At 50.8% G+C, this 13,906-nt stretch overlaps 1 protein-coding gene across 1 annotated transcript in view; it reads left to right on the top strand.

Moving 5' to 3' along the window:
• The window catches only part of STARD8 (StAR related lipid transfer domain containing 8), a 32,767-nt gene extending 26,664 nt beyond the window's left edge, over nt 1-6,103 (top strand). Inside the window, exons 6-14 of the mRNA XM_008058350.1 lie at nt 164-337; nt 1,614-1,773; nt 2,298-2,496; nt 2,905-3,115; nt 3,405-3,519; nt 3,798-4,022; nt 5,035-5,252; nt 5,347-5,523; nt 5,704-6,103. Of these exons, the coding sequence (XP_008056541.1) occupies nt 164-337; nt 1,614-1,773; nt 2,298-2,496; nt 2,905-3,115; nt 3,405-3,519; nt 3,798-4,022; nt 5,035-5,252; nt 5,347-5,523; nt 5,704-5,821 (1,597 nt within the window). The 3' untranslated portion in view covers nt 5,822-6,103. The remainder of the gene's footprint in view (nt 1-163; nt 338-1,613; nt 1,774-2,297; nt 2,497-2,904; nt 3,116-3,404; nt 3,520-3,797; nt 4,023-5,034; nt 5,253-5,346; nt 5,524-5,703) is intronic.
• Nucleotides 6,104-13,906: the final 7,803 nt, after the last annotated feature.

Below are 13,906 nucleotides of genomic sequence, written 5' to 3'. Positions count from 1 at the left end.
CTTTTCCACCATGGGGCATAGCAGTAGCACTGAAAGTGGGGTCATCTCCCTGTATTTTCTTTCTTTTTGGGGAAAAAAAGGGACCAGAAGAGCACACAACCTTTTCTAAGATTTAGCCAAACCTGCCCCTCTGGCTTTTTCCACCCCTGTCACCTCCCACCAGAAAGCTCCGCTGGCACAGTTTTCAGAACTCCCACCGGCCCAGCCTCAACTCGGAGTCACTGGAGATTAACCGGCAGTTTGCAGGCCAGATCAACCTCTTGCACAAGGGCTCACTGCTGCGGCTCACTGCCTTCATGGAGAAGTACACTGTGCCCCACAAGCAGGGCTGGGTGTGGTGAGTGGCTTCTGGGCCGGCTGGGTGTGGTGGGTGGCTCCTGGGCCACAGTGGGTGGGGAGCTACCAACTTGGGTCCAGGGGCCCCAGGAGAATCAACCCGGGAGGTGAGTGCATGTGGGCAAAGCCCATAGGCTTGGGAAATGGTGTGATATGCCAGGGGGCTGGAGGGGTCTCATGAGGATGGGTGTGGGGAAGGTGACCCGAGGTCCTCCGTCCCAACTTCCATACTGCCACCAGTGAGACTCTTCCTCAAATGCATTTTGTTGTCACTCTCCAGATAAAGAGACACCCCCTGTGACTCCCCATTGTCCAGATTCCTTTCCATCAGGATTCTTTCCTGTTCTGGTCTCACTCCATCCTTCTGGCTCTTTAGTCTGCCACTCCTAAGCAATGCCATCTTTTAAAAATTATTATTTTAAAGATGTGGGGTACAATTCAGGGTTAGGTATACAAATGTTCATTATGCAGGTACCCTTGTTGATGAGGTGCTCCCCTCCCTCCCCTGGCAGTTTCCCTCAGCTGCCAATCCCACCCCCCGCCCGGCAGTTTCCCACTACTGCCAATTCCTTTCTTATCGTATTATGATAATTGTTCAAGGTCCGCTTATGAGTGAGAACATATGGTACTCTGTCCTTTGTTTCTGTGAAAGATAGATGACTGAGTATGATAGACTCTAAATCCATCCAAGTTGCTGTGAAGTCCATATGGCTGCATGATATTCCATTGTGTATATGTACTTTTTTTTTATCCAGTTCAGCTTCGATAGAGAGCATGGTTGGTTCCATGTTTTAAGCAATGCCATCTTATAGGCCTGTGGGACTAGTCACCCCTTCCTGAATGTGCCATGCTCTTTTCCCTGCCTTTGTTCATGCTGTTCTCTCTGCTTGGAATGCCTTTTTCCCATTTCTTCTCTGGGACGATGGCTTCCTGTCCCTGAAGAGCCTGCTGAATCACCATCTCCTTTCTGAAGCCTTCCTTGACCCGCTAGGTACAGTTTCCCTCCCTCCTGGGTCTTTCCCTAAGTTCTTGGCCTACTAATGGCCACATGAGTTATCACTGCCTATTGACATAGTTATTTCCTTGACCAGATTGAGAGCTCTCTGTGTTCTTCTGTAACTCCCTCGGGTTGGGCCCAAAACAGGTGTTCAGTGAGTGTTGACTCTCGGGCTGTGGTGTGTTCCTTACCCTCCTTGCCCCCACCTGATCCTTCCCAAAACTGCAGAGTCTTTACACTGTGCTCCCCCTCCCTGATCATTTGTCATTCTCCCAAATAGGTCAGTGCCTAAGTTCATGAGGAGGAACAAGACCCCAGACTACCGGGGACAGCATGTGTTTGGGGTGCCACCCCTCATCCATGTGCAGCGCACAGGCCAGCCACTGCCACAGAGCATTCAGCAAGCCATGCGCTACTTGCGCAGCCAGTGCCTCGACCAGGTGAGCCCTCCCTGGGAGACCTGCTGGGAGATGGTGCTGGGAGTGGCCAGGGGAGGCCTAAGGCTGAGGAGCTGGGAGGGGAACTGCTCTGGCCTTCCCCTTTCATCCTCTCTCTGGTTGGGCTGGTCCACCAGAGACCTTTCCTCTTTCAGCAGGGCCTAGCAAGGATGGAGCCAGAGCTCCTTTCTATTCCTTAGGGCCAAAGCCGTCTGCCCACCTCTGTGCCAGCTTCTTTCTGGCACAAACTCCATAGTCCCCATCTTTTAGGAGTATGCTTAGCCCAGGTCTACCTGGACCTGCTCCTCTCAACGAAAGCCATCTTTCTTTTTTGCCCCAAGGCTATAAAAATCCTTCCCTTTGATCCTGCCATTTGTCTCCTATCCTGCCCAGCAGGAAGCCTGACAGGCTTTGAAGTCTCTGGGGTGGCCTGTGCTCCTGACACCCAGGCCAGGACTGGCCTCCTCACAGTCTCCTTCCTACTCTCGCATGTCTCCTTCCCACCTTCCCTCCCCTGCATGGACCAGGTGGGCATCTTCCGCAAGTCTGGGGTCAAGTCCAGGATCCAGAACCTGCGCCAAATGAATGAGACCTCTCCTGACAATGTCTGCTATGAGGGCCAGTCGGCCTATGATGTGGCTGACCTGCTGAAGCAGTATTTCCGGGACCTGCCCGAGCCCATCTTCACCAGCAAGCTCACCACCACTTTCCTGCAGATCTACCAGTGTGAGTTGTCTGCTTCTATCCCCAATGACCTGCCCCTTTCTCAGCCTCCCTAAATCCCAGGACATGTGGAAGATAATGTGGACAAATGTCACTGGACCCATGTGCTTGCTGGAGCATTTAATCTCTGGAGGTGGAAAAGTCCTTGGAGAGAGACCACATTCTGCTCCCCCAAAACTATTATATGGAAGGGTAGACTGAGTCCCTGAGGAAAGGAAGGGACCTGCCTAAGGTTACACTGTATGGTTAGTAACTGAGCTAGATCTAGCATCCAGAGACCTCCCAGAGCTGACCTCCCTTCCTTCCCATTGGCTTCCCTTGGGACTGCTGCACCTTCTGCATTTTTGGAAGCAGGGACCTTACTGCCAGAGTCTCTGGGGAAGTAAGGAAAGCCCTTCTGCTTCCTCACAGTCCTTCCCAAGGATCAGTGGTTGGCAGCAGTGCAAGCCGCCACCTTGCTGCTCCCTGATGAAAACCGAGAGGTGCTACAGACCCTGCTCTATTTCCTAAGTGACATTGCCTCTGCCAAGGAGAACCAGATGACAGCTGGCAACCTGGCAGTGTGCCTGGCGCCCTCCATCTTCCACCTCAACGTCTCCAAGAAGGATAACCCTTCACCCAGGTGAAACAGGACAGAGCATGTCAGGGCCAGACCAGAAGGATTTGGGCCCCATTGATCTTTTGGCCTTTGATGGCTGGCTCTGCTGTGTCCCAGCCTCACCACAAGGGGTCAGCCCAACTCCCCAGGGACCCAGGGCTGGTGGGATGCTGTGGAACAGGGCCTTCCAAAAGGCAGCAGGTTGTTTTGTGGTCACGACTGGCAAACTGGCCTCCCGGGAGCTGGAAGCCAGTATGTCAGCCATCTTGTCTTGTGTCCTTGTGCTATCCTCTCCTCTTGTTACTCCATCCAGGATCAAGAGCAAACGTAACCTAGTTGGCCGGCCAGGCCCCAGGGACCTGAGTGAGAACATGGCTGCCACCCAGGGCTTATCACACATGATCAGTGACTGCAAGAAGCTTTTTCAGGTGAGTAACCCCAGGCCATGGTGCCTACTTACCAGACCAGGAAACCATCAGGCTTGACTTTGGTGCCCTAGGTCAGGTACAGGACCCAATTTAACACATACCCCTTAACCTTCTACCTCCAACTCTTCCCCATGAGGTTTCTCATCTATAGTGCTACAGTAGCCATGCCTCTCCACTGCCCTTAACATGAACCTGCAAGACCCCATGGGATTTCCTGTTTGCCAGGATCCCCAGCCCAGTGTGCATGTATGTGTGTGTGTGTGTGTGCGCCCCCTCAGGTGCCCCAGGACATGGTGCTTCAGCTGTGCAGCTCCTACAGCGCAGCTGAGCTCAGCGCTCCTGGCCCAGCCCTGGCTGAGCTGAGGCAGGCCCGAGCTGCTGGAGTGAGCTTGAGCCTCTACATGGAAGAGAGCATCCAGGAGCTGCTGCGTGATGCTGCTGAGCGCTTCAAGGGCTGGATGAGCGTGCCAGGGCCCCAGCACACGGAGCTGGCTTGCAGGAAGGTGAGAGCCACACCACCCATGGCTGCCATGGGCCTGTGAGACTGCCTGGCACAGGCAAGGGGAGTCAAGAAACCCAAAGGAAGGAGCCGGGAAGCAGCTGCCCTGCCAGTTTTGTTGTGCCTCTGCCTGATACTTGGAGAGTGGCAGCTGACTGAGCAAGTACTTTAAGAAGTCAAAAAACCACAAGATCAAGGGCACTCTCTCAGGGACCACCTGCTGGAATGACTTTTCCAAATCCCTGTTCCAGATGTGGCACTGCTTTGACCCAGCACTGCAGTCAAGCTGAATACTTGCATGTCCACCTCTGTGCTTCTGCTCATGCTGTCCTGCCTGGACTGTCCTGGCCCCAAGCATTGCATTTCCCAAGCTACCTTCAGCTCCAATGGAACATGGGAACATGTCATTCCTCCTTTCAGAGCTTTCTGTCATGTCCCAAGCTGGAGGGGACTTTTCTCTGTTCCCCTCTGGGCACTGGACGTTCTCTTTCTTGGATGGAGGTTCTGAGTAAGATTGCAAACCTAAGTGTCCCATGTATAAAACACAACAACAACAACAACAGTCATAACAAAAACTGTGAGAAGCCCACACAGTGCCCGGCACATACAAAAGGCTCTGTAAATGGCAGCTTTTGTTGTCACGTATGTATTTTACTTCCTACGCTAGATGGTAAGTTGCTTGAGGTTGATCACCATCTTCTCTTTCTGCAATTCCAAGTACTATGCCCATTTCTTGGTAGGGCCTAAGAGGTTTCCGAGAATATGTGTCCCATCATTTCTTTGTGCTCTCAAGCAGGTTTAGAAGTGGATATCCAGAAAGGAGAGAAAGGACAGGGAGCACAGGGATAGCCCTGTCTGGGTCTGGCCAGGGTTAGCAGAGGAGCCCGTAGCCTCCCCTTGTCAGGGGCTGTAGTGAAGGGAGCTTTAGGTCCTGCAGTTTGAGGCCTGCACTCAGAGGTGAATTGGAGTTCTCCATCCCTGACAGTAGCCCCTGTCCCCACCCGCATGGCTTGCAGGCACCGGATGGACACCCTCTGCGGATGTGGAAGGCATCCACAGAGGTGGCGGCCCCCCCAGCTGTGGTGCTGCATCGTGTTCTACGGGAGCGGGCCCTTTGGGATGAGGATCTGCTGCGGGCCCAGGTGCTAGAAGCCCTGATGCCTGGTGTGGAGCTATATCACTACGTCATCGACAGCATGGCACCTCATCCCTGCCGTGACTTCGTGGTTCTCCGGTAAGGGGCTATAGCTGCTACCCTTCTGTGCTTGGGGTACCAGAGAGGTGGGGTGGGAACCAGCACTAGAAATTTGTGTGTCCCTTTCCCACAGGATGTGGCGCTCTGACCTGCCTCGTGGGGGATGCCTGCTTGTCTCCCAGTCCCTGGATCCTGAACAGCCTGTGCCAGAGTCGGGTGTGCGGGCCCTCATGCTTACGTCCCAGTACCTCATGGAGCCCTGTGGCCTGGGTCGCTCTCGGTTGACCCACATCTGTCGTGCTGACCTCAGGTACCAGGCCTAGAACAGTCTGCCCCACCTTGGTCCTGACTCCTTCCCCTACCCCTGCCCCTACTTTCTGCTCCATGCTGTTGATCCCTGGAGCTGGAGGCAAATCCTATCTTCTCTTTCCCTGGTGAGGGCTCCAGAAAAAAACCCACCGCTCATGCCTGGCTTCTTCTATTTCCCCAGGGGCCGTTCACCTGACTGGTACAACAAAGTTTTTGGGCACCTGTGTGCCATGGAAGTGGCAAAGATTCGGGACTCCTTCCCCACCCTGCAGGCAGTTGGCCCTGAAACAAAGCTATGAGCCTTGGACTGGTCGCAGGGTAGTACCACCCAAACCCCCTGGAACTAAGGGAGTGAGAGAGAATAAGACCAGAGCAGACCCTGGATGCTGCTGTCAGGGACAGAGCCAGGCCCAGATGGCTCCAGCTGCCTGTTCTTTTCCCCTTCCTCTGCACATAGAGGAGGGAAAAAGAATTTAGGCATCCCATCTCCACTCCCCTCCCACCCCCAGCTCTGTATTCTACTATCCCAAGAGAAGAGAATCATGTTAGTAGCAAGAAGACTGCTGCAGTCCTCCACCTGCCCTGAAGCCGCCACTCAGGCTGAAGCCTTCACAGCTCCTCACCTGCAGGGGAAAGGCTGAGAGTGCGTGGTCCCAGCTCTCTGACAGACTGAGAGGCCAAGCCAACTTGTTTGGTGCTAGGGTGTTTTCAAACGTGGACAGGACAGGTTCTGCGGTCCTGCCTTACGGCCAATGCTGGCCTGAAGTGGCTTTTCCAGGGAAATTGGACTGGAGCAAATGGGCACAGGGGCAGAGCACAAGATAGCCCCAACCACCATGAGCTATTTTATTTGTGTAAATACGATGCTGATTTTTATGAGGCTGATTTAGAGTGAGCACTGGTGGGCTCCTAATAGGCTACATGACAATTTGGTATAGCTTGGGATATGAGAGTGGAGAACTTTCCTTTCTCAAGTCTCAAGGCACCAATGAACCAGTCTCCTTTGACTTGGGCTTCATGCTTCATCTGCCAGCCCCTGGGGCCTCATATAGCCTTTGGCCATACACTGCCACTGCCCAGGCCAAGCAAAAGTACAGAGTGGCGAGGAGACACGTGTCTGTATCCTCGTCCCTTTTGCCTGTGGTAGTGGGCTAACATAATAGCACCTTCCTTGAGTAGAGACCTGGCCTATGAGCCAGCCAATGGAAAGGCCCATCTTTAACTAGGTGGGACTTGAGTCAAGCCTGATCTATGCCACTCATTGGTCATCTTTGTTCATACAGAGATTCAAATGCCAACTGGTGCTTTATTTTTCTGTCTACTGCATAAACTGAAGTAGGATGGACCCTAGCCACCATTGTAATTTTAAAGCCTATTTTACTTATATCTGTAAATACTGTACAGTCAGAATATATATGTGTGTGTATACACACACACACACACACAATCTCTCATGAGAGTCTTGTAATTTCTGGGAGTAGGTAGAGCTCTTCAGATGAGACAGGAGAGAGTGGGGAGCCAGGTACAGCAGGATCTCTCAGCAGAACAATAAATCATTACTAGAGATGCACTTTGGCTGTGTGACCGTCTTTTTGCTGAGACAATGGGCTAGGGACTGGGATCAGGGGTTGCAATTGATGCTCAGTGTTAGGGCTCAGAGGTTGTGAGAGTTCACTTCATCCTCTCCTGACCTCAGTTTACTGGCTTCAGGACTTGGGTGAGGATACAGGAGGAATGGGGAGAGCCTCAGCTCTTCTCTTTGGAGGGTGATTTGTGGGGACAGGGATTGGAATTCAGAGAAACCAAGGCTTGGGCAGAAGCTGCAAACCCCATCTCCTGACCTGGCCACAAGCATGACTTCAGTCATCCTAGGAAGATACGAACCTGGCTAAGCATGCCTTCCTTTCCCTTCTAAACACGGGGGATGCCAAGGATGAAGAGGCTTGGGGGCCCTGTGCCACCAATAAGCCAACCTAAGAGAGATCTGAGTGTATTGAGGAAGCCTCTGGTCTGGCTTCAGTGACCAGCAAAGTCCAGGGGGCTAGAAGTCCCCCTCATCTTGACTTTCCCAAAGGAAAGCCCTTTCCTTTGCCCTGTTGCTGTGGCCATAAAATTCCCAGGCTCTGAGGAGCAGCTAGAAAGTACAGGCTTTGGAATTCAATCTGAATTTGCATCCCTGAAGTGCTGTCAGTAGCCTGGGCAAGCAACTCCTGCTGCCTCTGAACCTCAGCCTCCTCATGGTCAAGCGAGACTAGTCATGCCTCGTGACAGTCCTTGGCTCAGTAATGGCTCAGGTCAGCCCACCCATCTGCACCCTGACCCAGCCTGAACAAATTGGGGTGCCTGCCAAGTTCCACTACTCTGTCACCTTGTGTTCTTTCCTTCTGGGTTCAGTCGTCCTTACATGCCTCGGCCTTTCCTTACTCCTGCTGCCTGGGGGTCTTGGCTAGCCCTGGAAGTGAAGGAAGTAGTGCAGAGGACCAGTCAGCCCCTTGCCTTTGGGAAGACTACATGGAAGCCCCTCATGTGGTGTGGACTGGGAGGTCACTTCAGTAGCGCCTGGCTTAAGGGACACCTGTGTGACACTCTGGCCAGTCTTTTGTGAGGAAAGCATCAAGGGGGCTTTTTGGCCCAGGTACTGCCCACTTCTTGTGGAAGGAAGCTGTGGGGATGGTGCAGAGGATGGGTCTCAGCATGTTCTTAATGGGAAGTATGAAAATGATCCCCGGGTGATGACCTCTAGCAGACAGATAAAGAGGAGGGAGGCTCTTGGAACGACAGGAACATTTCCCCAGACTTGCAGCTGTGGACTCTGCTGCCCCTGACCAGCTGCCCAGTGCCTGGCATCCTGGGAGGAGTAGCTCCAAGTAGGAGAGCTTCTCTGGACTTCAGTATCCCCTTGTGTAAAGCTAGGCTCACATCCCTGGTCCCTGCCTACCCCACCGTGTAGTCCATGAGAGGGCTGCCATGCATCTAGATGTGGGGTGGGTATCATGATGAGGGTGTCCGGGCCCATCATTCCCACACACGTTGCAAGCATTGCCTGTGGCCATTTCTAGTCCTCAGTCTCATACCTCTACCCATCCCGAATATGTATCCTCATTTCCTTGGTGCCAGAGAACGTACCTTCAAGTTCTCGGCCCAACTTCCCATACTCTCTTCTCTTGTGCTTTCCCTGACCCAGGGTCTCAAAGAAACCAGGCTGTAGGGGAATTCTGCAGAGAAATCAGACAATCTATCTGTGAGTTTTGATTATTATTTTCTAGTCTCCAGTACCCTGTTACCAGAATGGCTGAGGGTAGATGTTAGTCAGACCCAGGCTCAAATCCAGCTATATCATTCCCTGGCTGTGTGACCTTAAGTGGCACATTTAACCTTTCTGATTACTTTTTCCTCCTGAAGAATAAGGTTAAGAATCACTTTTATCTTGTAAGGTGGTTGTCAGGGCTAAATGAGCCAATAGTTGTGAATGTGGTTGCACAGTACCTAGCACGTAGCAACCATAAAAAATATGGTCGTCTCCCCTGCCCTGCCTCTTTCTTGCCAGTCAGACTCCATGGGGGAGAGCTTCGGCCCTTACCTGGAATCTCCAGCTACAAGAGGGAGAGGAGCTGCCGGGGACTCTTCTGCCCATTGTCAGTGAAGACAATGAAAAAGAAGTGCTTTGCAAGGGCTACCTCATGGGAGAAGTCACCGTGCAAATGGGCCCCAGTGGAGCAAGTGGATTAAAACATGCTGGTGTAGGCAAAGATGATGGCAATGATGTTCTAGAGATTAGCACCTATAGTGACAAAGCTTCTGACCTTCCTGAAGGCCTGAGAGTGTGGAGATGGGCAGGGGAATGTCCAATGTAGTCTGTCATGGAGGTGCACAGGGGACAGGGTTGAGGCTAGGAGATCCAAGAAACCTCAAGAGCTTATGCCACTCACCCACTGATGGGGAGGAGTCAGCAGGCAGAGCCCTCAGCAGGGCAAGTGAGTGGGTGACATGCAGAGATGGATATAGGAACTCCATTGCATGAAGCTGCAGCCAACAGGAAAAAAGTTTCATAAAATGACTTGGGGCTGGCAACTAATGTAATGCTTTCTAGGTAGACAGCCACTTGCCTTGTGAGCCAATCAGTAGCAGAGTCTGAATTTTAGCTACCAGGTACCAAGGAAGGAACCAGAGCAACACCTTCCCCTTCATCAAGGGCTGGGTGAGCTGGCCAGGAAGCTGGCAGCCTGGCTTCTACCCACGATGCCCCACCCTCACACAAGAAGGTAGCAGAGTGGAGTAGTCCTGGGCAGTGGAACTCGCATGTGCATCAAACAGGAGAGGAAAGCAGATGCCATTGTTCCCATCGTAGTTGCCCAAAGGGCCACAACACTAGAAGGATGGTGAAGCCTTGCAGCCAGCTGGCTACCAGTATGGCAGAGGCCTGCAGACGGCATGTATGATAGGCATCAAATGGGCAGACAGTGCTCAGGAACTTCAGGGTCACACAGGTGAGCAGCAAGATGGAGACCATGGCCAGGCTGCCCACAGCCTGACATCAGGTACCAGCTACCTAGTCTTGGGTGTGTTTGTTGTACTTGCTAGCATAGTGCAGTCTGCAAACCTCAATGAGGAAGTAGATGCCATGAGGAAGTTGGCACCTGGGGCAACAGGGCGATAATGGCAACTGGCTTCCCACTGCCCCACCCAGACCTTTCTGGCTCTGTCCTGCCCCAGTGCTCAGATGGAGGGGTCTTGGGCCTATGCACGCATGCGTGCGTGTGTGTATGTGTGTGTGTGTGTGTGTGTGTGTGTGTGTGTGTGTGCGCGCGCTCATGTGCAGGCTGATGACTGACACATCTGGCCCTTTTCCAGCCTCCCAGGGATGCAGAGTTTTGAAATGCAGAAAGTGTGTGCCTGGGTGTCAGGTTGAGCTGGGTTCTGTGATTCTTCACTTCTATGAGCCTCAGTTTTCCCATATGAAAAGGGAGGGGCTTGGCCTGAATTGGTTCTGATGGTTGCTTCCATGTCTCTTTAGCATTTATAAAATTTGCAAAGAAAATAATGATTACTTAAAGAATGTTGGCGTTTGTTTTATTGATGGGATAGTTTAAAACATGGGGTTCCATGGGGAGAGGGCAAAATTCAAAGGGGCCTTTAAGGGTTTATTACATGAAACAACCAGAATTTGTTATCTGGGGCAGTTGAAGGCATTGGAGACAAAAACCCTCCTTTTCAGAAAAATTTTAAAAAATACTTCATAGACAACTATCTTTGCAATCTCCCAGAAATCAGGAATCCCAGTTTAGGACCTACCTTATCAGGAGAATATGGGGCAGTGATTAAGACCATGGGCTCACTGCACTCTAGCCTGGGAGACAGAGTGAGACTCCAACTCAAAAAAAAAAAAATGACCATGGGCTCTGGAGTCAGACTGACTGGACTTAAACTCAGCACCACCATTTACTATCTCTGTGACTCTATGTCATCATCTCAAGGAGTCACGTAGCTAGTAACCCAGGTGGTCATATAACTGGTTACTCAGGCTACCTCATACCTGAGTGTGCTCATAACTCCTCCAATGTGTCTCAAACTTCAGTGAGCATCAGCATCACCCAGACAACCTATTCAAACATGGATTGCTGAACCCCATACCCATAGTTTCTGATTCAGTGGGTCTGGGGTGGAGTTTGAGAATTTGCATTTAGGACAATATCCAATGTGATATTGATTCTGTTGATTTGGACACCACACTTTGAAAACTACTGATTGATAAAGTGGTTGGTGATGGTGGTGACACAAGTTTCATTCAACTGAATTCAAATCAGAAGATGTTTGAAATTCCTCAGTCTTATGTACAGTCTCTGAAGATCAGGGGCTTGGGACTCAAAGGTATTACCCCTTTCTAGCTACATGGCTTAATTACTCTCCCTGAGTCTCATTTTCCTTATTTTAAAAATGGGAATAATACTACCTTACTAGAAAATTATGAGTAGTCAACTTTATTGTTTCTAGCATAACAGGTTACTTATTGCATGGTAGGTCACCTTACTGCTATTTCTCTTTTTAGTAATACTACACATCTTCCTTTGTTATGCAGTACAGAACCCACTGCTAGGTTTGGGCAGAGATGAGGTCAAGGATGAGGGTCTATAGAAGAGAAAGACAGAAAGGGTGCTGTTCTGCCATACCTCCCTCTGGCCCAAGCTGTATCACTCCTTGGTTTCTAACTTTATGGCTCTTCTGTGATCTTCCTTGATGATTTGTATTTCATTTAAATAAGGCTGCCCATTCCCTTTCTGGAAAACTACAGGAGTTTCAAACTGAAATTCCTGCAGGAGCCAGGCAGGTAGCACAGATAAGCAAACCATGCTGGGTAAAGACCACGGTGACTGGAGAGTGAATGTCTCATCTGAAGGGGGAAGCAGCTATTCCCTCCTCGTCCATTATGGACAAGCAGAAACATGGGTCCAGATCCAGATAGCCACAGGGATTCTTCCAGGGAATCTAAAAATTCAGATTTTGATGTGAAATCCAGCCTTTTAAAAATGTTGGTGAATAATTAGAACATTTTAAAATAACATACAACAGACTGAACATAAAAGCATGAGTAGTACACTGGTTTGTACCCTCTATGTAGAACCATGTTTGCAAAGTGATGCCACTTTCCCTTCTGGGTTATGGAAAAGCATCCTGTCCCTCTTGGTCCCAGTCTCTGCACTGGCCAGGGGCCACATAGTGCTGTCCCACACTCCCAGCACAAGCACTTGATGGTCATGGCATGTGGGCTGTCCTGAGGCACAAAGCAGGCATGCATGCACATTACAGAAAGGTTTCCCAGGTCAGTGGCACAGGCAATAACCCAGACACAGATGTGAAACCGCAGGTTCTCAAAGGAGGAGATGGTGGGGCTGTGCTGGATTTGCAGCTGTGTACAGGATTGGAAATGCTAGCAGAACTGTTGGGATAAAGAAAGTTGGAGCTGAAGTGTAGAGGCGTCAATCCTGACAGCATGGCCATGGCAGAGTCCACAAGGGGGCACTGCTGCTTTGTGTGGGAACATGGGCCCCTGGGAACTGGAAACTGCAGCTACTGGCCTCCTGCCTTCAAGTCTTCCGTGTTCCTCGTTCTTTGGCCCTTTCCCTTCACAGGGTCTCCTAGTCTTTGCCCCTTCCCCTGTCCCCTCAACACTCCCCCAGCCCTTACTTTTCTCCATCACAGAGCCCTTATACTTCTGCCCCCTTTCCTCCTCCCACTGATTCCTTAGGGTGGGAAAACTTCTCTCCAAGTTGAGATTCACTGTCTAGTTCACTCCCGAGTGCATAAATGAATTCATAAATGAATAGACAGTTGACAAGACTTGCTCAAAGTTACTAGGAAGGAAGAGGCAGTGCTGGGATGGAACTCATGTCTGTTAGGATCCAAGGGTGTCCTTTCTAATGGGCCATTTATTGATTTAACAAATATTGACTGAGTGTTGATTATGTGTCAGGCAATGTCATAGGCACGAAGGATAGAGCAGTAAAGATAAGAATCCCTTCTTTCATGGAGCTGGCATTCTAGAGAGAGGAACAAATGTAATTAGTCAATTATATAGTATGTTTGAAGGTGATTTACAAAAAAACAGTAAGGTAGGGAAAGAAGAGCAGGTGTGCTGAGGTGGGGAGCGGTGGCCGTCATTTTAATTAGGGTCATGATGGAGAAGGTGACATTTGACAAATGTGAAGTAGGTGAAGACAAGAGCCATGCAAAGACAGAACATGTTGGGCCTGGGAGGATCAAATGTAAAGATCATTCCAGTGAACAGCAACTGGGGGGTAGTGCTCAACCGCCAGGAAGCAGTCAGCCTTGATAAAGCAGGCACCATCCACACAGGCCCACTGCTTGGGAGAAGGCTCTGTGCCTTCTAACACACTCAGTGCCAGGCATGACTGGCTCTAACGTTTGTTTTTTAATCCAGCCCCTGGCCTTCTGGGTCCAGCTTTCAGAAAACATGACTGGGTTCCATGGATGAGATGGAAGAGGGAAGGAATTTTGGAGGCAGAAGAGTAGGTGTCAGAACAAAAGCAGGGTTTGGAGTGTGCAGTCCTGCCTGGGGTATATGGATATGGAGATTATTTTTTGCTTGGCATCCAAGGCCCTACCTACCTCCTCTTGATATCCAGCCCCCCACAGCCTCAGCATCTGCCATCCTGGACACACCTACCCCTTTTCTGCCCTTGAAACATTCCAGTGACCTCTTTGTACCCTAACTACCAATTGGTTTCCACTCTACTTCCTCCTTAAGAATTTGGCCCCATGCCCATATCTTTCCTCTTGAAACCCTCCCTCCACACTCCAAGATCATGTCTCAATTCTTTGAGCACAACTCCTTGGTCTTCTTTCCTTGCCCCCTACCACTTTTTGTC

The sequence above is a fragment of the Carlito syrichta genome, unplaced genomic scaffold (genome assembly GCF_000164805.1).
Source record: "Carlito syrichta isolate Samal-C Ts95f unplaced genomic scaffold, Tarsius_syrichta-2.0.1 Scaffold303306, whole genome shotgun sequence".
NCBI classification, from domain to species: Eukaryota; Metazoa; Chordata; class Mammalia; order Primates; family Tarsiidae; genus Carlito; species Carlito syrichta.
Note: the sequence above shows the minus strand (reverse complement) of the source record. Positions and strands in the feature narration are given on the sequence as shown.